Source organism: Colossoma macropomum, unplaced genomic scaffold (genome assembly GCF_904425465.1).
Source record: "Colossoma macropomum unplaced genomic scaffold, Colossoma_macropomum, whole genome shotgun sequence".
NCBI lineage: Eukaryota > Metazoa > Chordata > Actinopteri > Characiformes > Serrasalmidae > Colossoma > Colossoma macropomum.
Window position 1 is genome coordinate 17,669,151 of NW_023494805.1, and position 25,706 is coordinate 17,694,856.

The window sequence follows — 25,706 nt, forward strand, 5'->3', positions numbered from 1 at the left end:
TCAGTACTTAATTCAGTTAATTACGTGCTGCGTACAAACTCATGCAATGACTGGAGTGCAGTAAGAAGTCAGGATCCACGCTTGTGCTCTTCTAACTGTTCTCTTCTAATCAACATATTTATAAGTTGAAAAAGGTCTTGTTACTTTCTACTGTATTTGTGTTTGTATTTATTCTAATGTTATAGTGTCTTTACAGGCAAAATGCACTGTCTGCTAAGATAAGTACAACCCCAATTCCAAAAAAGTTGGAATGCTATCTAAAATAACAAAATAAAAACAGAAAGCAATGGTTTGTAAATCTCATAGACCGATATTTTATTCACAATAGAACATAGAACATATCAGATGTTGAAAGTGAGACATTTTACCATTTCATGAAAAGCATTAACTCATTTAGAACTTGACAGCAGCAACGCATCTCAAAAAAGTTTGGACAGGGCCGTGTCTACCATTGTGTAGCATCCCCTCTTCTTTTAACAAGAGTCTGTAAAGGTCTGGGAAGTGAGGAGACCAATTGCTGGAGTTTTGGGAGAGAAAATGTTGTCCCATTCTTGTCTGATGTAGGATTCTAGCTGATCGACAGCCCTGGGTCTTCTTTGCTGGATTTTTCATTTCATGCTGTGTCAAATGTCTATTGTTGAAAGGTCTGGACTACAGGCAGGCCAGTTCAGCACCCGGACTCTTTCTATGAAGACATGCTGTTGTGATGGATGCGGTATGCGGTTTAGCATTGTCTTGCTGAAATATGCAAGGCCTTCCCTGAAAAAGACGTGGTTTGGATGGGAGCATATGTTGCCAAGAACTGTATGTTTCGTTCAGCGGTAATGGTGCCTTCACAGATGTGCAAGGCATCCATGCCATGTGCACTAATGCTCCCCCATACCATCATGGATGCTGGTTTTTGAAATGTGTGCTAATAACAAGCTGGGAGGTCTTCAGCCTGGAGGATGCAGTGTCCATTATTTCCAAAAAGAATTTAAAATTTTGATTAGTTGGACCACAGGACACTTTTCCACCTCTGTCCATCTTAAATGAGCTTGGGCCCAGAAAAGTTGGCTGTGTTTCTGGATCCTGTTTATATATGTTTTTTTCTTTGCATGATACAGCTTTAACTTGCATTTCTGGATTGCACAGTGAACTGTGTTCACAGACAGTGATTTCTGGAAGTGTTCCTGACCTCATGCAGTGATTTCCAGTACAGAATCATGCCTGTTTTTAGTGCACTGCCGCCTGAGGGCCTGAAGAGCACAAGCATCCAATACTGACCATCGACCTTGTCCCTTGCATACAGGGATTTCTCCAGATTCTCTGAATCTTTTGATGATATTATGTACTGTAGATGGGGGGATATTCGAAGTCTTCACAATTTTACGTTGAGGAACATTTTTCTGAAATGTTTCACAAATTTTAGATGCAGTTTTTTGCAGATTGTGAACCTCTGCCCATCTTTGCTTCGAGAGACTCTGCCTCTCTAAAATGCTCTTTTTTTCTACCCAGTCATGTGAGTTAGTTGCAAATTGCTCCTCCAGCTTTTTTTATTGTACCACTTACTTTTCCAGTCTTTTGCTGCCCCATCCCAACTTTTGAGATGCGTTGGTGCCATCAAGTTCTAAATGAGTTAATGTTTTTAATGAAATGGTAAAATGTCTCACTTTCAACATCTGATATGTGTTCTATGTTCACAGCGTCCCAACTTTTTTGGAATTGGGGTTGTAGTTTTAAATCATTTTTATGACTGCCTAAAGCGTTTTTTAGATTATTTTGTATATGTAACAGCCCTTAACAACATTTTATGCGTGATAACATATGAAGAGTTCATTTGCAAAAAACAGATATCTCCATTTTAATGATTTTTTATAAATCATGTTTTATTTTGCATTCCAGGTATTATCAATCAAATTGCAGTTGGATTGTTTTGATTAGGTAAAAATAACAACACAGGAAACGTACAAAATTAAACTTTTTTGTAAACTGTTTTTCAGCAAAAGCAGATACTCCAATGGTCATGTCATGTTTCACAGTTAAACAAAGCCATGTAATGGGCAATATTTAACATTCTTTAACATAAAACAGATCGGTAAAGTGCTGAAAATTGTAACAAAAACAGTCCATTACTGGGCAATATTAAACAGACCATACCTCAGAAAATCCTAAGGCTGGATCTCAAATGATCCCTACAGTAGTGCACTGTGTCAGTTGTGAAATTGTGGCTTTTACACCCAAATATTACACTTTATCTCCAGTATGGAATTGTGCACACATGGCTGAATCCAAAGTGGTTCTTTGTTAGACATTTTGTGCAGTGTTTAGGTGCAGTAGCCATTATTTTAAGACCTACAAACTGCACTTTGTAGGGAGAAGGGAGCCATTTGAGATGACCTGACCCCAGTACTGCGCACTGATTCACTAAACAGATTTAGCAGGTTTCGCTTCAAAGCAGCAGTGGAATTTGACCATTTCTACTGCAGGACGTAAACTTGCAATGCCTTGACAATGGCATTGCTAGCGTTTATCGTTTTTTGAAAATGAACTCTTCATGTACAATGTCGATTTAAAAGAATGCTTTCACCAAACATCAAATGTACACAATTTTCCACTTACCCCAGATGTAGTTGATCAGCTGAGACATATTTGGAGTCCAAATCTTGCTTCTTTAGTTTAGAACTGGAACGTCAATGCTAACTTTGTTATCAAACACTGGAACCCAGTAGTCACCCAAACTACAGAGAAACTCAAATTGTTTCTCTAAAAATACATCCCTGAAAACTCTCAACCCACTCAAACTGATTCCAGGTCTTTATTAACGTCGCTTTGACTTGCTGATGTGGTTTAGAGTATGACTTACTTACTGTGAGCTATAAGTAAGTAAAAAAGTAAAGATAACTCTGGAGTAAAGTAAGTAAAAAAAAAAACAAAAAAACTTCACCACTAAAAGCAGCCATTTCAAACAACACCTAGGCTGGTATTCACAAAACAGGACTGATCTTGGATCAGATTTGTTTTTATTTCTGGTGGTTATTTTCACATATACTGGTTCTAGATCAACACTCCTTTTCCTGAGGTGGTCTGTGAATGCAGACTCTGTAGTCTAAAGTGATTGCTTGGAGTGTCATTAATTTTTCTTTGTTCACAGAAAGTCATACTGCGTCTGAACCCACACTGACATGCGGGTGCGGTTTAAGGGGGTTGAAGGAACTGTTACGGATGTATTGTACAGAAGCTATTTGGGTGACTATTGAGAAGCATAATTTGTGCTCCAATCATGTCTTGACCGACGGCTACATCTGGGATCAGTGGAAAAATGTGTACATTTGATTTTTTGTCACTTTAAGTCAATTTTCAAGTACATAATATTTTGGATACGAGTTCTATAACAATTCATTCTGTACACGTTTCTTCTTTTTTGGTATAATAGCTTATAGCTAATTATTTGAAACCTCTAAAGCCGCACAGGACTGGCAAATTAGAATAATTTTATTCATTTATCTGTAATAAAATTAGTTGTATATCACTGAAAAACATTGATTCTAAACTTTTGAGTTTATTGTAGGTAAAAGTTTAAATGCAGGGTAAGAGCTAAAGACAAACATGGTGATGTGAAGTGCTGTTGATTACACAGCTTTTGTTCTTCACAGCGCAATAGCTTGTCCAACTTTTCTGCTCGGAAGAACGCCACTCAGCCAGAAAAGAGGAGGGGAAATGTCTGCAGAAGTATCACTAAATCGCTTGTTAAAAAGTTTAGAGGTGCTTTCTCTCTCTTGTAGCTCATCTCGTGAGGGTGTAGTCAGGGTTACGTCTGAATGCATCAGCACTTTGGTGATCATCCTGAGCTGTTTCTCCTCACTGACTTGCATTCATAAAATGTCAGTTATCTCAGCAAGCATCTGTGCTGTCCCTGGAAGCATATGTCCCTAAAAAGTCTGCTCAGTGAGCAGTTTGGAGCTGACACATGGCAGATGTCTTGTAATGTGTAATTGTATGCTTTTTCCCCTTGAATGCAGTTCACACCAAATTCAGTGAAATTCTCCACTGTTCTTCCACTTTTTTTCCCTAAACAAATGCAAATGTTGGGGAGAGCACGCCCCAACCTAATGTGCAGTAAAATATAGTGTGGGTATTTATGTAGTTAGTCAGGTTTGAGAAGTATGTCCTTTAAGCAAGCACATATTCCCATATCACCATTATCATCTGTGAATTTTGATAGCCTATGGACAGATATTTCCTGAAATTCACACAGAAGACCATTTTATACCATAAAAAAAAACATTGTTCATGAAGTGTATAAGTTGCAGAATTTGCACCAGTATTATATTAATCACATTCTTAGCAGCTGAAGCTTGTAAACAATTCACAGTGAGTGCTAATCAGGCTAAAATGCATTCTCCACACAGCGGGGTTAGTTGTAAGTTCATATTCCTCCCCTTATGAATTTAAAACGTTTCGGTTTTGGAAGTTTTGGTCATTGAGCTATCAAAAACATACTGTAGATGTCATGTAAACAGATTTCAGTTTTATCATGCTAAAACAAACTTTTACTTTGTAGTCAAAAATAAAATTGTCACATTTAGCACATCCTCTGTTTTGCTTATCATATTTATTTAGATTTATTTTTGGTTGGAGATGTAGTCTACTTCAGTTAAATTACTTGTGTTTGCATAACTTCACCTGGCTTTTTATTGACTGTTACAACTAGCCCCTTGTCTGTTACATTTAACTCCACCTATGGGGTAAGTTGTAACGTTTACACAATGCCGCTGTCACTGTTAACACATTTCATTAAGATTCCAGTCCAGTATTTTTGATTCTGTTCAAGCTCCAAACACACATTAGTCAGGTAATAAAGCAGTGATTACGTTGATTGGAACACAGCAGAAATGTGGCCTGGCTGGGGGTCCTGCAGGACTGGCCTGAATACCACTGCTGTAGGTCTTTCCTTATAAATACTTTAATAGCTTTCAGGATGCTTTAATTCCAGTGTCAGTTTTGAGGGTTATTGCACATGTTAATTTGTCCTTTTGCATTAACAGATATTGTGTCATATAAACTTAGTACAGAGTGGTTGAAGTTGGCGGGTCCCACAGTCCTGTCCTCTTTTATAGGCTGCCTGCTACCATGGCCTCCCCCCCTCCAGCCCGGGCTATATTTAACAGGCCTGCTGGCCATACAAGGTCGCGACTGCATGCTGCATTCTGCCGAGTGGCAGCATTATTTTTGTTCTGGGTAGTCCCGTACAGTCCTGCCGTCGGCTGCCCCTCACGCCTTGCTTGGATTTTGGCTACTTTTGGAGTTAAGCCGCTTCTCTCCCTTTTTCCTGCAAAATTTGGAGTTAGGTAAGGAACTGCATTTCTTTCTACTTAGAAAGCTTGGCTAACTAGTCTGGATAAACAAAGGAAATCATTGCCTTGGATTGATATGTCATGCATCTGTTGTCTCAACCATCTCAGTCACCTTCAAGGCTCTAAATATTTTTAGTACTTAGTATTTTCTGAAGGATTTTTTATATTTTATAAGTTGAGGCTAGTTTAAGTAGACTCCTCCTTGGCCTGTAATTCAATCTGGACTTACATTAAACTTGCTGTAGCATAATTTAGGCCTATGACATAATGCTACATTTAAGTAGGTAGCTAAAGCCCATCTCGCGTTGAAGACCAGTGTATATATCATGTATGAAATATGGTTGGCCTTTCTATTACATTCATCATTGTAGCTACTTACTTTTCAAATCTCAACAATGTACATGCTCTGAATGTGAATCTTCTTGTTTACTGTCATTATCTAATTTGGAACCTTATTAACCCTTCTCAGAGTTGTATCATGAATGCTGTTTTCTGTACGTTCAGTACATTCAGACTTAATGAAAATGTAATTTAAGTGTAGTGAAATGCCAGTGGCAAACAAATGGTCCATTTTCTGAATCCTTTCAGACTCAAATTAGGCACAAGGCCTACACATTGTTTAATTACCAGAGGTGAAATAAAGGTATTGTTACTTGTGGCTCAAGATGTAAAGAGTTATCTGGTCCAAAAACTTTGTTTCAATTAGAACTGCAGTGGGACTTATTTGTACATCTATCACCAGAAAAACTGAAGTTTTTTGATGCTTCTCATTTTGGGATCTATTCGATCTGAAGTAAAATGCTAAAGCTTTAAATTGAAAGATGTGAGCACCAGTAAAGCAGTATGGGAACAAATGAAATTAAACATAAAAATGTGTAACTCAGTGTGAAGAAGTGGAGTCTTATCTTTGCAAAAATACTTAGCTACAAGTAAAAGTTTTGTATTTTGAGCACAAAATTATCAAAATGTTACTCAAATACATGAAACTTAGAAAGTGTAATTAGTTACCACCCACCTCTGATAATTACATGAACTTGTGTGTAATGGTTAATGCCTTAATCTAAATGCCATTTATATTGATCCTTAATAAAACGGTGATTGTATTTGAAGCCACAAATTGAGAGAGCAAAGGGGCCCACAGGACAGTCTGAAAGAAAGCGCACAGCCACAATCCATTCAGGATGTCAGGATCCTTGCAAGTGCAGCAGGAGCAGCGGGACCTCGAGACGCACTATGAAAGCAGCTACCACCGAAGCTCGCTGTCCTCCGTCAGCCACCATTCCTATACTTCTCACGTGAGCAGCAAGGGGTAAGAAGAGCCAGGGAGGAGGCGACACTGTGCTTTTTGCTTCTACATGCTGGCTCCTGGAGAACTGCCTCGCTCTGCTACTGCTTTACTTGAAAGGCTCAGATGCTTTGCTAATAACCCACCATCTACTAGATCAGCTCTGGTCCCTGGAGGCTTGTGTCCAGCACAGTTTGGTCAATACTTGGTTCAACTCACCAGTTAGCTACCAGGTTTAGTAGGCGTGTTGGAGCAGGAAGTCACTGAACTGTGCCGGACTCCAGGGCTGGAATTGGACACCCTTGTCCTAGATGCTCCATATGGATACTTCTAACTTAGCTAAATGGTGTGTTCAGAATAAGATTAACACTTTCTCGTGTAATGTTACACAATCTAGTCCTCAAATAATGACCAATAGTTCACCTTTTTGCTCCCTCTCATCTCCCACTACAGGAGATCCAAACATGGAACACCTGGTACCCAGCAGTACTAGGAGCTGGAATAGAATGGAAGGTGGACTTTATGTTAGTCTCTGAGAACTGGATTGGAAAACATTGTCCTAAAGGCATACTAATGAAAAATAAGGACTTAGATTTGCCTCGTTAGATTTGTGAGTCATTATCATTTCATGCCACATCTCTCATATCTGAGCTTCCTGTTTGTCCAGCTTTATGACCCAAAGTTTAGGTAGATTACAACTGTATTTCTCTACAAGTAAAGTGTGTTGGGCTGTGGTAGAGCTCTGGTGTTGGTATGGTTTTGCAGAAACTGTTCCATCTTTGGTGCACATTGTTGCCAACCACATCTCCTTGCCTCAATGGGTGGTTCAGTGCTACTTGAAGTTCTTTTTTTGGACTCTGTTACAATCCCTGAGAGCGCTTTCAGCACTGAAGACTTTTTAAAACCTTTTCTAGCCCTGGACAGGCTAAATATATGAGTGGAAAGCTAGTTCTAGCCTCTCAGTGCTAAGTAATCATCACCGGCTGAATGTAGGCTACTATAATTGTGTTGTTAGCAGAACGTTGAGATAGCAGCGTGGTGAAATGAGGTCAGATTGCTTTTGTCCCAGTGGCAACACCTTGTCTCAATGCTGTGAACTGCTCTTCATGACCCTTTGGGAGGGAAGAATTCGAGCCCCTCTGCTGCAATGAGCCAAGTTTATTAACGGGAGCTAAGGGCTATTTGTGGCTCCTGGGACACAGGATCACAGAGGCTCAGGAGGAGCGTTACTGTACTAGAGAACTGTACAGCTGCTCTGCAGGTTAGGCTCCAGGAAGGTGGAGATGTCAGGGAGGATTATGGGACATGTATGCTTCAGATATTGATACAGTATAGTACTCTCAATCTAGAATGTATGATTTCTTTTTAAATATGAAGAAAGGGGAAAGAGTAGGCAAAGCTACTATTTTTGTATTGGGTTGCACTTTTTACATACAAAAAGATGGTTCTTCAAGCGTTCTTTAGTAAAAGGAAAGGTTCTGTATTTCATTTATAAGTGGTTCTTTGCATGGTGAAATGGTTCTTCAAAATGACGGAGAATGCGTACTGTATAGCACCAAAAAGAGACTGGTGCTATAGAACCATTTTCTCCTCTTAAAAAGAATGTTAAGGCAGGAGGCCACTGTGGTCCAGAGATAAGCTGTGACAATACAAGGGATAAAGAGACTGAATCTCCCCAGATAGCAGAGCTTTGTGGCCCACAGTTAATTATGTCAACAATAGGAAGCCCGTAATACTCCTGGCTGTTGGAAATATGTGTCAGGGCCGTTTACATACCTCCAGGGTTATCTTCTACTGGTGTCCAATTCAGTTTGTTGTTCATTTCATGTGCCAGCATTCTCTAAATGACTAGAGAACACAGGTACCCAATCCTGGTCCTGGAGTACCTATTTTAACTCAGTGAGGGGCTGTTAATTAGCTGATAAGTAGGATCAGGGGGGTTAGGAGCAGAGACCCACTGGTCTACCACACAGATTTTTTTTATATTGCTTCTGGCAACCCACAGCAGTGCATGGTTTCAAGTGTTCCTTGATTCAACATACCTGATCCGGCTCATCAACTGATAATGGAGCGCTTCGTGAGCTGGAGCAGGTGAAGCAGTGTGCACTGCTGTGGGCTGCCAAGAACAGAATTCAGAAATACTAGCCTAGAACATGGCTGAAGTAGCTGAGTAGCTGAGCTCAAGAATATCCTTTGAGGCTCCTAGGAATTGAAGTGCATAGCAACATTATCAAATAAGGAAAACATTTCAATCATTCTGGATTGTTTTTGCAGATAATGGAACGTTTAAGTTGTTAGCAGTCAGAATGATTGATGATAAGTGGTTGTGCTTAGCTGGAGACGCTCGGTAGAGGATCCTTGAGTGACAACAGAAAAAATGAACCTATGTCTATTGCTATTTGAAATGCATTGTTTTTCTTATTGACAGAAGGCTACAGTTAATGTGCTGTTTTGCCTGTAGGCTGTAATGTTAAAAAGCCCTTTTCCGTTCCCTGTGTAATGAAGTGGCTTTGGTGCTTTTAGTATTGCTTTTTTTGATGCTTTCAAAGCTTTGCTTTTGAGCAACTCTTACAAAATGCATATAATCACAATATAATCTCCTCTATCTAACATTAAGCGCTATTACCATGTAACCTACTAAAGTCCTTCGCATTCCATCAACACTGCAATAACAGCAGCCTGTGTCCCCACTAAATGAGAAGCTGTAGTGTTTTTTTAAGCATTTTTTCGCTGCTGGGTCAGGCTCTTTGGTTTGTCAGTTGACTAATGTCAGCTCTTTATCAGGGTGAAGACTACGAGGAAGAAGCAGGAGAAGAAACTGAGCACCCTCTCCAAAAAAGACAAGCGGGCCCGCCTGGCAGTGGACAAAGAGGACGAGGTCATTGGATACGTGGTTCCGGTCTTTAGAAGCAGGTGACTATATATAAAGCATAAAACTGAGTAAAATGTACCAAACATTGTAAAATTATTAGGCTAGTATCTCTACATATAGTGCTTGTATTATGCAGTAAATGTTCTGGACCTTGTCATTGTCAGGATTTCCTAATCTAGATCCACAAATCACTGTACAAAATTTTTGTGTAAAATTACAGTAATGTACTGGTAGCAATTTCTCCAGCAGTTTACTGTTTATTTACAGCACTCATACTTTATAATACAATACAGTACTTTATTTCTAAATACAGCTGATTGCTGTACTTAGCACTGCCCCCATCATTACAATATTCAGAGACAAGCTGCTCAAGACTGCACAAAGTACCAGTCACTTTCCCAAAATACTTTGCAAATAACAGATAGTTACTGTAAGTCCCAACATTTTAACTTATTTGACAAGAAGCTTGACGTGTTTCTCTCAGAATGCACCATTTCTACAGCAGTCTGCTGTATTTGTGGATTACTGTAGATTACTGCAGAATTTCCACTGTAAATTTATGTCAGTTCTTCACAGTGCAATGGCACAGTACAGTCATCTTTTCAGTCATCATTTGTGGCTCATATTATGATAGGTCAGTTTTCTTGTAGTACAAAACCTGATTAGAATTACAAATTCTGCTTCACTTTTCAGGTTATCAGCTCCTCACTCGCATAACTACATAATGTGCATATTAGTTTCATAGTACACTATAGTCACCCAATGCTACAAAGCAGTTACTGAATAATAGGTCCTTAGACTTTAAAACTAAATAATAAGACTAGAGTTTAAAAGGGAGAACAATATTTGACTCTTGTTCCACTTGATTGAAGCTATCACATCACATTTGCGGCATTTGGCGGACTCTTAACCATAGCAACGTCCAATTAGGTAGGCAAATGTAGTGTTAGGAGTCTTTCCCAAGGACTCTCATTGGTGTAGCTCAGTGTTTTTGCCTGGGTAGGGTACTAAACCCTAGTCTGCCACATGGGGGGCACTGTTGTTATCCACTATGCTATACAATACAGCATACTTACTTTATCATTCTCTAATTCTTTCTAAACTAAATTGCTACTGTTTACACATTACTGTTAACATGTCTGAAATTCTAGACAAATGATTTGAGTTCATTTTACCCACCACTAAATAGCTGTATTTGTGTGATCAGTCATTTAGCCACTCAGGAGCTGATGGAGAGCCAGGAGGAGGTGAAGGAGGAGGGCGTGGGTTACGTGGTGATGAGGAACCTCTTCTCCAGAGATACTGATTACCAGCTCAGAGTGGAGAAGAAGACCCATAGCAGGAGTATGAGGGAATCAGCTGAACGCCTGGCCCTGGGCAAGAAGGTTGCAGCTTTATTACTCTAAGCCTGATCCACTGATGTAGAAGAATACTCTACCATTTATAAGTGCAAACCACTTGTCATAATAGTTTGATATTAAATATAATAATAATGTATACAGTATACAATGTATACAATTCAAGTTTTCAAATTTTCTGCATAATTCAGACAGTGAGAGTTTTCTTTTTTTTCGTTATTGTTATTATTTGGTGTAATAACATTCTGTGAGGGAGCTTTTAAAGTCATTAAACTCTTCAGACATCGGCTTCCTATCGCCACCACTGTAAATTCATTTCTGACTCAGCACACACTTCAAAAGGTGGTTCTTCAAGGGTTCTTTAGTAAACACAATGGTTCTATTCAGAACCATGATTTATATATAGAACCTGCTGAAATGGTTCTTTGCATGGTGAAATGGTATTTGAGATTAGTGGAAAGTTTCATACAGCACCAAAAATGGTTCTTCTATTGTTACAAGCTTGACAATAGAAGATGCTATATAGTGCTAGTAGTAGCTATAGTGAGTTTCATGCCAGGGAGTGAGAGGCATCAAGTGATAAGTAGTACATTGTAACTGTCTGTTTGCAGTCTTTTTTGTCAAGTTATGTGCTTGAAGATTTAATGCAGCTCTCATCATTTTAGGATTATCTACAGCGCATTAATCAATTAAATTAATGATTTTTTCATATTTGAAGTAATTTTACTTGTATCTGCAACAAAATTGACTTTTTATTACCCCAAACATTGGTCCCAAATTTTTGAATTGTGATTGTGGGAGCTTACAGCAGCCATCTTAGTATGTATAAGACAGCATAGCACTTTTTATGTAACAGAGGTGATTTCATATGGTTTTATTGGATGGAGATGACCCATACTGCTGTTCCACTGGCCCTTACTGCAGATACAAGAGAAGCAGGAGTTTCAGAAGAAGATGAACCAGGACAGCCTGACCCACCCTCCCGAGTTCACAGTGAAGCCGCGTGGTCAGACAGTGTGGGAGGGCAAGAGTGTGACACTGCACTGCACTGCGGCCGGCTGGCCCAAACCACGTGTGGCCTGGTGAGGGTTACTTAATGCAAACACAACAGATTACTGCTCAGCAGTTCAATTCAATTCAATTATTAAAAATAATGGTGGCACTTTATTTTGAGTGGTCTTTTTAGATGAAACAAACACTCAATGGATTCTCAGTTACATGTTAGAAACATATGAGGGTTAGGATTAGGTTTTGGGTTGAGGTTGAGGTTAGGGTTAGGATTAGGGCCAGGGTTAGGGTTAGGTTCTGGGTAAGGTTAGGTTTTGCGTAATGGAAGTAACATATTAACTATACACCTACTTAATGTACGTAATGTATCAACAGTACATCTTCAAGATATTTACTTCAGCGTATTCAGATGTTTCACTACTGCTACTTCACTGATATGTTGATGTGTTACTGATAATCTATTAAGAGTTTATTAATCATCTACAAAGGACCACTCCATATAATGTTACCAAAATAACACACTAGAGAGGCCTACCAGAGTGTTTGGCTTCAAATACTGAATAAATTATTTCTCACAGAAAATAAACAGTTGGGAGACACCTTGCTTTTCGAGATATATAGTTGTATAGTTTATGTTTTTACATTAAAAGGAAAGCTGTTTAGATTGTGCTATTTCTCTTTGCAAAAACTTGAACAACACATTTGACAGAAATACTGCCTTAGGAATAATGCCATACCCTACACATTTTATGCCCTTCTGGTAATATCAGTGACCAGTTTTCTAAAGACAACTCAGAAGTTGTCTCCAAACTACTGCCAGACAGTGTATAGTCATGGGTAGATCTGTTACAAGTACTGCATGATTACCTACTCACAATTATTTGAGCTGATTGCTATTAGTTTTCAGTCATGTTTATATTGCAGTTAGCAGAATGTATAAGAGCATTTTATCAGTTAGGTTGAGGCAAATACATGTAAATGAAAGAAAGCAGAAACCTCACGGGTCTTATGAAAACAACAAAAGTTCTGGTTTGTGCTATAACACCTTTATAGGGCAGAGAGTGAGTAATATTTGTTTATTTGAGCTCAAGCTGCTTGTGGTAGCTAGGAAGAAAGAAAGCCAGCCAAGCTTGTACTTTAATGTTTGCATACAATGAACAAAAAAGACAACTCGGTTGTTAATTACAGTTATTCATATGGCAATTGATCATCAACGAAAGCTAGTCTTAGACAGAATTGGTTTTGGATCCTTATTTTTTTACCTTCTTTTGGAATTCCTTATTTCAAGGTACAAAAACAACGTGCTCATTGATGCCAAGGCTCACCCGGAGAAGTACACTACCGAGAGCAATTACAACATTCACTCCCTGGAGATCAAGAAGTAAGAGAATTGATGTGTACAGTACTCGTTAAACTTTACTTACATGTTTCTTGTATATATACTTTTTAAAATTTGTCAATTTACAAAGATGTGGGATTAATCCATGCGTTAGGGTGAATTATATGGTTGTGTTTATTAAATGTTATTGTTCTCGTGGTCTACAGGTGTGATTTCAGTGACACTGCCGAGTACCGCATCTCAGCTCTTAATGTGAAGGGAGAGAGCTCTGCCTTTGCCTCGATCATTGTTAAAAGTAGGTTACCTATGTTGTCTCATCCTCCAGTATGTGTGATCATGTGAGTTTCATGTGCATCAGTATGTTTTTTTTGATGGAATTACAGTTGTAAAATGAGTTCTCTGTGAAGACCACATATGTTACTGCAGTGACCTCATAAAGTAATCATAACCTGTAAGCACTATTTTTTTAAATGTATTTATGTTTGCCTTTACCCATATATAGTCAATCAGCTATGGTGTCTGAAGATTGCTTCTAGCTTTGCACTGGAGCAGTGAGGCTGATGTTTGCTACTTAACATGGATTAAGACAAGTGTGTGATGGTTTAGGTATGCAGTTAGATAATTTGTCCAAACTGGAGACGGATATGCTTTCATTACTCAGTAACTAAAGAAGTAGAACTCCATGTGTTAGCTGATAGACTACATTTAAGGTAAGAGGAGAATTGAGTAAATAGATTTTTTTTAATCAAACTCCTTTTCTTCTTTAAAAATGGCTCTAGGATACTGTGATATGACATGGCAGTGTGTTTTGCTAGTGGTGTATATAAATAATGGTGTTTGTCGCTGCTTTCAGAACAAAACCTTGTATCTTCTCTCGATGTTGCCCCCCACTTGTCAGACCAAATTTGAACCTCTGATTTGCAGATAGCTATGAAGACACTGCACGACTGGTTATGTTAATAGGTCACTGTGTTATTTCCAGTATTGCAATGCATTATTTGTACCACATGCTTAAAGAACAGACTTACTGTAAAGCACTCTGGCGTTGGAGTTGTTGGAATTGGAGTTGTTGGAGTCTGGCGGCGGAGTTTGGTTATAAACTCGAGCAAACCCTCACCATAAGTGTGAGGGACCGAAAAAGTAGGAGAGTGTAAAGAGTCTGTGGGATGTTATACTTTTAATTACTGTTTAGTATTTTAAAGTGCCTATATCACATAAAAACCCAACTTTTGATGTAGTATGCAAACCTTTTTCAAGTTTTAAACATACCATTCACTCCCCAGTACATAAATGAAAATTTTCCTACAGGTTAGCTCCACCCATTTATGTCAAAGTCATAAGGAGTGTTTTACACTGGACTGCTTTTTGTGTGATACAGGGAAGCTAATTAGAACAGAGATCATTTACATATATCTTTCTGAAACAAAAAATTCTAAAGGCTAAAGAGGGGTTAAAAAATGGTCATGTAAAAATGAATTATTTTTTGTTATATAAAACCACACATATGCTATAAATGGACCTCAGAGGAAAAAAAAAGAAATGTGGGATATGGGCACTTTATACAACTCTATTCAGCAGGTTAAACTTCACCGTGGTTTAAGGTAACACAGAGGAGTTTATGAACAGTATGCAATCATATTACAACTGAGTGAATAATAAGATGAAAGATTCTGTAAATAAGGCAAATACAACATTGAGAATAGTACCAGAGTGATACCTGAGAGAAAGAGAGATAGACAGAGAGAGCTAGGACTAGAGATGATCCTTGTCTCTGTAAGGAGACCCCTTGTAAGGCTCCTGTCCATTTAGGGTGGGAGTAGGTCAGCTCTCCGCAGAGCACAGCAGAAACTTTACAAAGCCGGAATTCACAGACCCGCTTTTTCAGCCCTACAGAGTGAAGCATATCCTAAAAGAGGAGCTATACTGGCATTTCACTGCCTAAATTATAGATCAGGGCTGTCCAATGTGTCCAGGGGCCAAAGTTGGGCAGTGAGGGTGTTTGATTTGGCCCATCATAACGTTATGTTATTATTACCTGATACTTAATGAGAGAACAAACATATTTTAAAGTTAGACATAACATCTTCAATTCTTATTTTCTTTTTGAAATGTAATTTACATAAAATAGAGGGTTATGCGGTAAAAATAAATTTATTTTAAAACCTACGTACAGTCGTATGCAAAAGTTTGGGTGCCTCTGGTCAAATGACATGTTTTGTTAATTTTCTAAGTGAACGTAAGTTACACATCCTCTACAGAGACACACTACTGCACATTTTAATGCACAGTTACTGTTTATTTGCTGAACCTAACATATATGAAAAAAAAAAACACAAAATGTAGCCTGTGCAAAAGTTGTGACACTTTTGATGTTTTCTTTTGTCCAATAATTGTGCACTGAAATTTGCAGAACAATGCAGTATAGAAGTGTGTTCTCTATAGAGGATGTGTGTCTATGATGCTGGTTTGTTTTCTCTTCTGTAGGAGTATTTGCTAAGTGACCCTGCTATGACTGATTGTACTACAATCACAGACAAAGGCAATTGCTCTCTATTAAAGCTTTCAAAGCATTGTGGTCTGAATGCTGTGAGGAACAGCAGAGCTCAGCTGAGACAGAGAAGCAGGCAGTGTTTAAAGTCTTAGTCATTTGATAATTGCAGTCTGTACAATAACAGTGCTAATTTGCATTTTTATTTTGAAGGATTTAAAGATGAAGAAGTTACTGAAAGACCACGTAAGTCTGGCTGCAAATTATTATATGAAACATTGACATTTTATGCCTTCGGGCAAACTGTGAATGTTTGTGCAGCTAATGAAACGTGATGTACTAATTGAAACCAGATGCTTTCTGTTAATGGTCTAATTTCTGACTCTTTTGTGTTGCTCAGATGGCTACAGTCCCGAATATGGTGTCACTTTCAGGACCACTATTATTGATAAGTTTGAAGTTGCCTTTGGCCGAGAAGGAGAGACTATGAGCTTGGGCTGCACTGTTGTCATCTATCCGACTGTCAAGCGCTACCAGCCTGAGGTGCTCTGGTACAGGGATGGTGGGTAGGAGCTTGTCTTAAGAAAATATCAGTTATATGTGTCACGTTGATGATTCCCTGCATTTAGGATGGTTAAAATGTCTTTGTGTCATTAGTACATCAGTACAGCATGTGTGCCTATATCTGTATTGTTTTTGAAAACTCAGAATGGTGTAGACACTGTAAAAGTGTAAACTCTGCAAGCAAGAGAAATGCATAGCCTAGTAGCTAGTAATGTTGATTAGAATAACTATGTTAGACATTATTATGTACCACCAAAACTGCCACCACCAGATAAACAGTACTTAAAGCTTTTATCTTTGAGAGAGAGGAGAAAATCAATCTCCACTCTTGCTTCAGATCTGAAAAAATCTGTCTATCCTTCCACTGTGAGATGACAGCTCAACACTAAGAGTCTGAAAGGATGTGTAGCTGTCAAGGAGCTTTTACTGAGAAAAGGAAATAGACAAAAAAGATTTTCGCTATAACACTTATTTGCACTATAACACCAAAAGTAGTTTTGGTGTTATGAATCTAAATTTGTGTTTAGGATTATTTGTGAGGAGCATTGTGAGAAGCAGAAAATGCAACCAACTCTTAAGACCAAACTTCAGAGGTGTGGCACAATATCCCTGCAGATTTCTTTGAAAAACTGAAAGCAAGTCTCTCAAAAAATGAAAGTTGTAATAAAGGTAGCAGAAATATGGAAAATTAATAACTTTTTAATGGTTGGTTTGTCTGGAAATTAAATAAAGGAAGGGTGGTCTCTGAATTTACATAGTTTTATTAAGTACCAGGTTGCTGTGTACAATCAGTCTGCCCATTCATTTAGGGATTAATCATTAAAATGGTAAAGAAATTTGTCCATTCTCTCCCATTCTGTGATCTCTTTATTAACCAGGTGTCCTCCTGACTCCCTCTAAGTGGGTGCACATGCACTGGAGTGGGGATCGGGCCACTCTGACGCTGGTCCACCTCAACAAAGAGGACGAAGGGCTCTACACCCTGCGCATCAACACCAAGTCCGGCTTTGACTCTCACTCCGCCTATGTGTTCGTCAGAGGTGAAGCTTACCATGCGTTTACAGCCACAGTACTTTGCAGGGCCACAGACATGAACAATGTTCCATTTGCATGCAAATTTAAATACAGATGACAGTGACACAACAGGGCAAAACTTTAGAAGAAACACTACATACAACACTATGTAAAAAAAACATAAACAAACAAAAATAACATCAGGTCCTCCTGATTCTCACATTCAGATCAGCTGAATGTGCATGTGATGAACTAAATCAGTTGTCCTATATTAGGTATGAATTAGGAGTTAATTAGGAATTAACAGTTTAATGTAAGATACCCGTTAACAAAGACCATGAAAGCTTTGCCTGTATAAGACATAAGAGTTCATCACTACAGTACAGTGCATAAAATGCAAATAAAAACAGAAAGCAGTGATTTGTAAACTTTCATTTATGGGTATTTAATTGACAGCACTATATGATGTTTTACCAAGCTTACAGATTTTTGCCTGCAACACAGTCCAAAAAAACAAGACCGAAAACACTTGTTTTGAAACCTTAAACATGTGAATAGGTAACAGGTGATGCTGTCATAACTGTGTATAAAAGGAGCATTTGAGCAGTTGAAGAACAGTGTTACTCAATTCACTATTGCACGGATTTCAGAGATTTCACCACCATACAATCAATAATGTTCTTAAAAGTTTCAGAGAATCTGGACTAATCTCTATGAGTAAAGAGCAGGGCTGAAAACCGAAATAGAATTTGTGTGCCTTTGAATCCCTCAGATGGCGCTACATTAAAAACCAACATGTTTACTCTAATGAATATAACCACATGGGCTCAGAAAAACCCTTTTCTGTAAACACAGTTCGTCACCGCATCTACAAATGCAAATTAAGGCTCTACTGCACAAAGTGGAAGCCATGTATCAACAATATCCAGAAACACTGCCCACTTCTCTGGGCTAAAACTCCTCTGAGATGGACAGATGCACAGTGGAAATGTGTTGTGGTCTGACAAGTCCACCTTTCAAATTGCTTTTGGAAATATTCAATGTCATGTTTTGTGGGCCAGAGAAAAAAATGACCATCCCAGGTGTTACCAATGCAAAGTTCAAAAGCCAGCATCTGTCATGGTATGAGGGTGTGTTAGTGGGTAACCTGCACATCTGTGAAGGCACCATTAATGCTAAGGGGTACATACACATTTTGGAGCAACAGATGCTGCCAACTAGACAACGTTTCTTCAGGGACGTCTCCACTTGTTTTAGCAAGAAAATGCCAAAGTCTGCCAATGTTACAACAATGTGGCTTCGTAGCAAGAGAGTGCAGGTCCTGGACTGGCCTGCCTGCAGTCCAGAACTGTCTACCCAGAACTGTTGAGCAGCTGTTATTTTAAGTAAAAATGGTACAGATTCCATTTTCATAACTACAACAGTTGATGTTGTTATTAAAAGCAAATGTGATGTAATACAGAGGTAAACATGCCCCTGTCCCAAATTCTTGGAACATGTTGCAGGCATCAAATTTAGAGTAAGCATAGAATACGTTAATTAGTTAAAACATCAAATGTCTTGTCTTTGTACTGTTTTGAATTAAATATTGAAGGTCAAAAAGGATTTGCAAATCATTGCTGTTTGCTTTTATTTATATTTTTCCTACTGGAACAAATCTTGTCTTTATACATGCTGTGTCTTTAAACAGCAGACTCCTGTATTAGAGTCCTGTATTAGGTTTCTCTTAGAGAATGCTGCTGCTATATCAGGCTGAAGTTGCCAAAGAGATGCCAGTGAAAACAGCACATGCTAACTTTAATCCTCAAAACATTTCTGACTTTTAGCTCTGAGCTGTCTTACTCTTTAGGAATCATGTTAGTACATTACTATGCTGTTGATGTATACATGTATATTTGTAGTATGATGAGGTCCTAACGAAACTCTCTTTTAAGTAAGAAGAGCAGAGGTGTGGTCAACACAGGAGAGGCCATTCATGTCAGTTGGTTTTCTATAATTAGATCTGACACCACCGAGCAAAGTGTTGAGCGTGCGTGTGTGTGTGTGTGTGTTTCAGATTCTGATGTGGAGGTGGAGGGGGTTCCTGTTGCTCCGCTTGATGTTCGGTGCCATGATGCTAATAAGGATTATGTGGTGGTCACCTGGACCCAGCCTGCAGTTGAGGGTAGCAGCTCCATCCTGGGCTACTTTATAGACAGGTCAGTGCCTACATAACTCAGTCTGAACTCATGAATGAAGCGGCCAAAGTATGTTTCTGCCCATTCTATTGTTACATAGCATCCTTAACCATAACTCAAATTGGAGCAGAGGGTGAAGCTTTGTGAAGTTACCAGTTTAAAGTGATCATTTGTGGAAAAATCCCCTTACCCCAAGTGTAGTCCTTCAGCCAGGACTTGTTTGGTGTTTGAAGTCCTTTAGTTTTACATTAGACAAAACAAATTAAAGCTTATATCACACATGCTAACGTTTGCCTGAAACTGCATGAAGTTGTTAAGTAATCTTAAATAGACTTAATTATGTGGTTTCTGACACTGTATAACACACTATTATCTAAAAAATGGACAAAAGTACAGGCAAAATTCAGGCTGCTACTGTGGAAGTGGGAAGTAGGGGTGCTGAGGGGGCTGAAGCCACCCCAGATTTCAAGACTTCAACTGTTCGTAAAAAAATATAATGAAAAGAACTGAACTTCAAAATAAACTGTGTTTAGTAAAAATCCATGTATGCTTGCTTTGGGGCAGATTATCCATATAGTGTTTAAGTTAATGCTGCGTTTTGACTGTTATGGTTTTGTTTGTCAGGAAAAATCATTCCAAAATGTCCTGAAAGCCAAGCATCTTTATATGTTATGTTTAAGTTTAAACTGCTTCTTTCATCCAGTTAAACTATTTGTATACAAAGAATGGGTTTCATTTGTTCAGATTACCTTCAGAGTAGAGACATTTGTGTGGGAAACGTGCACGGTTGGTTGCACTGCAATGCGAAACTGAGAAAATTAGGTTCCATACATGAACCGACATCTATCTACCTTAGACTCCGATGTGAGCAGCTACCCATCAAGCCACTGATCGAAGGGTCCACATTAATTAGTGTCCCAATATTGTTTCTAACCGTAAAACATTCATCTAACATTATAATGTCCCACAATTTGAACACAAGTTCTTTTCAACTGTTGTCTTTTGCTCAGTGTTCGTTCAAGAATCGAATCATACTGTGTAGCTTGACTGTGGCTATGATACAATCGGTTACAACACTATATTTCAACAATCTGATTGAATCCTGCTCAGCTCATTTGCATAAAGTCCATCCAGAATGAAAGAGTAGTAAGTAGAAAGTAAGTAAGTTTGATGTCTTAATTATATGTGTATATGTTGTCATCTCTCACCACATTATATCATGTTATGACATTCTGTTTGAGGTAAATTATCAAAAAAAAAATTCTAACTAAGTAAAAAAAATGCCATATCATTTTTGCATGACATCACAGCATAAATCATGTGTATGCCACTTAAAATTTTGGCACCCCCGACATAAATCACCTTCCCGCATCCCTGGCTGCTATCACTGTTTTTAGCTATGCAACATACTTTTGTAATCCCTATGTTTTATAAATGATAGCATGTCACATACTATGCTATGTTAACACGAAAGCAAGTCTATTTGACATTACTTGCTGTTTAAGGCAAATGTGTCAGTATGTCTTGGTGTCTGACTACATTTTAGTAAAGGGGATGTTGTGTACATTTATTTAATGTTTTAAGTTCACTGTGTTTGTAGGTGTGAGGTTGGCACCCACCATTGGGCCCAGTGCAACGACACCCCAGTGAAGTATGCCCGCTTTCCTGTCACCGGGCTCATTGAGGGGCGCTCCTACATCTTCCGGGTGAGGGCCCTCAACAAGGCTGGAGTGAGCCACCCCTCACGAGTCTCTGACCCTGTAGTGGCCATGGACCCCTCTGACCGGGCCCGCCTGAGAGGTGAAAGATTGTTCTTGTGTTAATATACTGATTACACCATGTGATCAGATCCATGTATGAATAAACATCTCTCTCCTTTTATTAAAGCTGGTCCTTCTGCTCCATGGACTGGTATGATCAAATTTACTGAGGAAGACCCCACAGGTAAGATATCAAAGAACACATACAAAAAGAGTCTTATTAATAAAAAGAATAACAGAATTGTGTCTCAGGACTTTGTTGGAATAAAACAACTGGCTAAATGAAAGGCTTGAAATATGTATGTAACAGTGACTTCAACTAGTAACTAAGAGTGAAGGTTATCGAAGACAACATTACCCGTCTCTCTCTCTCTCTCTCTCTCTCTCTCTCTCTCTTTCGCTCTCTCTCTCTCTCCCTCTCTCTCCCTCTCAGTGGGTGTAATACCTGGGGCTCCTACTGACCTGGCAGTGACCGAGGCCACCAAGAGCTATGTGGTGCTCAGCTGGAAGCCCCCTGTGCAGAGAGGACATGAGGGGCTCATGTACTATGTGGAGAAGGTAGGTGAACATACAGTCCTATGCAAAAGTTTGAACGCCCCTGGTCAAATCACAAGTTTTGTTGATTTTCTAAGTGAAAATAAGTTAACACATCATCTGTGGAGAACACTCTGAAATATGGCAATTGTCTGCACATTTTTAGTTTAACATATTGGACAAAAAAAAAAAACATAAAATATAAAATGTGCCATAACCTTTGCACAGGCCATATTTTAAGTTTTATTTATTTCCCCCAATATGTTAAATTTAGCAAATAAACAGTAACTGTGCAATATAGTATGTGTTCTGTGTAGAGGATACATTAACTTATTTTCATCTAGAAAATCTACCAAATGTCTCATTTGACCAGCTGTATGCAGTTGTAAGCTGTATATAATTTAACAGCTGGATGAAAGATATTTACTTTCTGTCATAATATATTTGCCCTTGCCCTTTCACATTACTCTATCGGTTAGCCTGATATGATAAGGATACTAAAACATGACATGAAACTTCTCGTTTTTGTTTTGGAAGTATTTTGTAAAGTCTTAGTATCAGTGTCCAGCTGTGGTTGATATAAAGATATGTCTCCCTATCAGGCAGACTGGGATTTAGTTCATCCCCTGGGCATGCTCACCACACTATTCCTATAGGAGTCCTTGAGCAAAACTCTTAATGCTCCTAAAGCTGCATTTGTCTCTGTAACATGATTAAATTGTACGTAGTTCTACAACATCAGCCAAATACCATAAATGTAGATGTAAAATGTGACACCAGGTCAATTATATAGAGTTCATTAATGCACTAATTTTAACTTGACAAAAGTTAAGCTTAGCATGAGCAGAGTGTTAGCGACCACAACATTGTTCAGGTTTCATTTTTGACTCAATTAGCATAACATTTTCCATAGAAAAATAGTGATTACTGATATTAGGGGTGATACCCGAAGAGGACAAAGAAGCCAAAAATTTCCATTGCTACACCTCATACAGCTTTTGAGTCTTTAGTGACTATACCCAAACAGGTTGCTCGTGTTTTTTAACCGATTGTACAGCGTTTGTTCAAACACAGTTTGTTTCTATAAAAATTAATGGAGGAATGCTCAACATACTGAAACTGAGTCATTTAAATATGCCATGCTATTCCACGTAGTTACACCTTAGTAACTACCTAGGATACCATAGCAACAGCCTAGCAACACCTTAGCAACCACCTGAGGTAGATAACAATGGCCCAGCAGCAACTTAGCAGCCATCTGAAGTACCATAGCAACAGCCTAAAACCACCTCAAAAACCACCCAGGACTTCATAGCAACATTTTCATAACAGCTTTTGAAGTGTTATTAGCTGGCTTTGTCAAGTCAACTTAAAGTTTGTTCTCAAACTTTCCCTTTCTAGTTAGGATTGTTCCTTAAAGGTTAATTATGGAAGTTCTATGAAAGTTTCACGTAGCACCAAAACGGGGCAGCAAAACCCTGAAAGCTGCATAAACTTCTGCTGCGAGGTTTTCCTTTAAAAAATGTAACCATAAGCTCACAGTTTTGTCTAAATCTGATTTTTTGTGTTCTGTACACTTGTTTGCAGTGTTTGGTTGGCACAGAGACGTGGCAGAGGGTGAACACTGGCATGCCAGTTAAGTCTCCTCGTTTTGCCCTGTTTGACCTGGCTGAGGGTAAATCCTACAACTTCCGTGTGCGCTCCTGCAACTCTGCGGGAGTTGGAGAGCCATCTGAGGAAACTGGGGCCACTACTGTGGGAGACAAGCTGGGTAAGAGCCAACGCCAGCACATGCTGTTCTGCTGCTCTAGACGAAACACTGTGTGCCTCTCCATCTAAAATTTTTAATGAAATCTCCAACCTACAATGCAAAAAAAAATTTTAGAAAGCAATGTCATCCTGTCTCTGTCAGCATAACTTCAGTCTGACCCCAGTGTAGACTGAAAAACATGCATGTCTTTTGCAAAATGCCCCCAGGCCTAATATTGAAAGTTGCATGTGTTATACAATCTGTGTTTTAACTTTAACTCCCATAATTAGTATAATTAAACACAGCAAAGGAAAGCTAATGTACCACTTGGCTCTGCAACGTAGAGTTATATTATAAACGGAAAGGTATTTTTAGATGTTATACTCAAATTTTCAAATATTTTGTGTTATTATACTGATAATATACTACAATTGTGTATTTAACCTCTGCCTTTTGTATTGCACTGAGAGTTTATTTATGAGGCAAGTAATGATTTACGCTATCAAAATAAGTGTGCCAAAATGGGTGGTGCCATTGAGGAACCACTTTTGACTTCCTCAAGAACCTTTCAGGGGATGATTCTTCAAAAAACATTTTTGTAAATGTAAATAATCTTTTAAATAAAAAAAAAAAAAATTAATATGTACAGATTCTATACCAATTAAAGGTTTTTCTTGCAAAAATCATTTAGGAACCATTTAGGAACCTTTCCTTTTTGAAGAGTTTATGTGCAGTTTAGGTTTGTCTTTGTTCTTGCTCTGCAACCTGTTTGTCTCTTTCAGACTTACCCTCAGCCCCAGGGTCAGTTGTGGCCATCAGGAACACAGCCTCATCTGTTGTGGTGACCTGGGGTGTCTCCAGGGAGGCCAGGAATCTGCATTACTACATTGAGGTCAGCGTGGTGGGGAGCAATGTGTGGGTGCCTTGCAACAACAAGCCAGTGAAAGGATCCAGGTAAATCCGCTCCTCCCAGTGTGCCCTCTCATACTTGCCCCAAGCCAAAATAGGCAATATAAAGCTAAAGAGTGTCCTGAACTGGTCTATGCTGTGGTTTGCAGGTTTGTGTGTCATGGGCTGAACACTGACGATAACTGCGTGTTCAGAGTGAAGGCAGTGAATGCTGCAGGCTACAGCACTTACTCCGCCGAGTCTGAGGCCTGCGTTGTGAAACCAAGCATTAGTGAGTACTATCACTCCAAACCAGACCAGAACCGGTCACAGAAGAATGGCCTAGTCTAAATTAGTGCTCCTCAACACCAGTCCTGGGGACCCACTACCCTGAACTGTTTCAAGTAATCTTTGCCCTAACAATACATTTGCTGGTTTTAATGATGTACCGTAGTTTTAAACACCATGGTAAATACCTACAGTAGCCTACAATACAATAGTCTAGTTTCCCTGACAGTCATGTTCCAGGACATGCATGTTTACATACAGATGTGTGTAAAATTTGGGCGCCCCTGGTCAAATGTTTTGATTTGTTGATTTTGTGAAAATAAGTACACGTTCTCTACAGAGAACACACTTCTGCATATTTTAAAACACAATTACTGTTTATTTGCTAAAATTAACATATTTGGGGGGAAAAACACATAAAGCATGGCTTGTGTAAAATTTATGGCACATTTTATATTTTGTTTTACTTTTTCCAATTTGTTAAACTCACCCAATGAACAGAAACTGTGCTTTCAATTTGCAGAAAAATGCTATATTTAAGTTATTTCCCTGTATAAGGTTAGAAAAGCAACCAAACATGTATGTTATATGTGTGGCAACTTTTGCATAGTTTCCAGTGGGGAAACCTTCAGGGGCTTCTAAGCCTTAAGAGAGGCCCTAAAGATTTCTGCAAATTAAAACAATTGTGTCTTTTTTTTAGTTCATTTTAATTTAACAGAGGTATTGTGCTTGTTGTATTTAACTCTAGTAGCCATGGTTCACAACGGCTTCATACAGGACCATCCTTTACACCATCACACCTGATCCAGCTTCACAGCTAATTATCAAGCCACTTGTAAGCTAGATCAGGTTTGTTTGAACAGAGAATATTTAAACCTGTCCAGTACAGTGGGTCACCTTGACTGGAGTTGAAAATCACTGGTGTAAATATAGCAGAGAGAATAAACTGGTGAGAATGTGAAGTTAAAGGCGAACAGTATGAGCAGAGTTGAAGGCCTGAGTGAATGAATGTTCTTAAATTCTTTATAACTGCACCATTGCTGTT

At 38.8% G+C, this 25,706-nt stretch overlaps 1 protein-coding gene across 2 annotated transcripts in view; it reads left to right on the plus strand.

Moving 5' to 3' along the window:
- Nucleotides 1-5,204: 5,204 nt before the first annotated feature.
- myom1a (myomesin 1a (skelemin)) overlaps nt 5,205-25,706 on the plus strand; it is a 36,544-nt gene continuing 16,042 nt past the window's right edge. For both annotated transcript variants that reach the window (XM_036596372.1, XM_036596373.1), the window contains exons 1-17: nt 5,205-5,330; nt 6,447-6,645; nt 9,406-9,534; nt 10,701-10,878; nt 11,776-11,933; nt 13,148-13,240; nt 13,405-13,493; nt 15,900-15,932; nt 16,087-16,248; nt 17,129-17,290; nt 19,321-19,462; nt 21,042-21,241; nt 21,329-21,385; nt 21,635-21,759; nt 23,323-23,506; nt 24,268-24,439; nt 24,544-24,665. In XM_036596372.1, the coding sequence (XP_036452265.1) occupies nt 6,518-6,645; nt 9,406-9,534; nt 10,701-10,878; nt 11,776-11,933; nt 13,148-13,240; nt 13,405-13,493; nt 15,900-15,932; nt 16,087-16,248; nt 17,129-17,290; nt 19,321-19,462; nt 21,042-21,241; nt 21,329-21,385; nt 21,635-21,759; nt 23,323-23,506; nt 24,268-24,439; nt 24,544-24,665 (2,134 nt within the window). In that variant the 5' untranslated portion in view covers nt 5,205-5,330; nt 6,447-6,517. The remainder of the gene's footprint in view (nt 5,331-6,446; nt 6,646-9,405; nt 9,535-10,700; nt 10,879-11,775; nt 11,934-13,147; nt 13,241-13,404; nt 13,494-15,899; nt 15,933-16,086; nt 16,249-17,128; nt 17,291-19,320; nt 19,463-21,041; nt 21,242-21,328; nt 21,386-21,634; nt 21,760-23,322; nt 23,507-24,267; nt 24,440-24,543; nt 24,666-25,706) is intronic.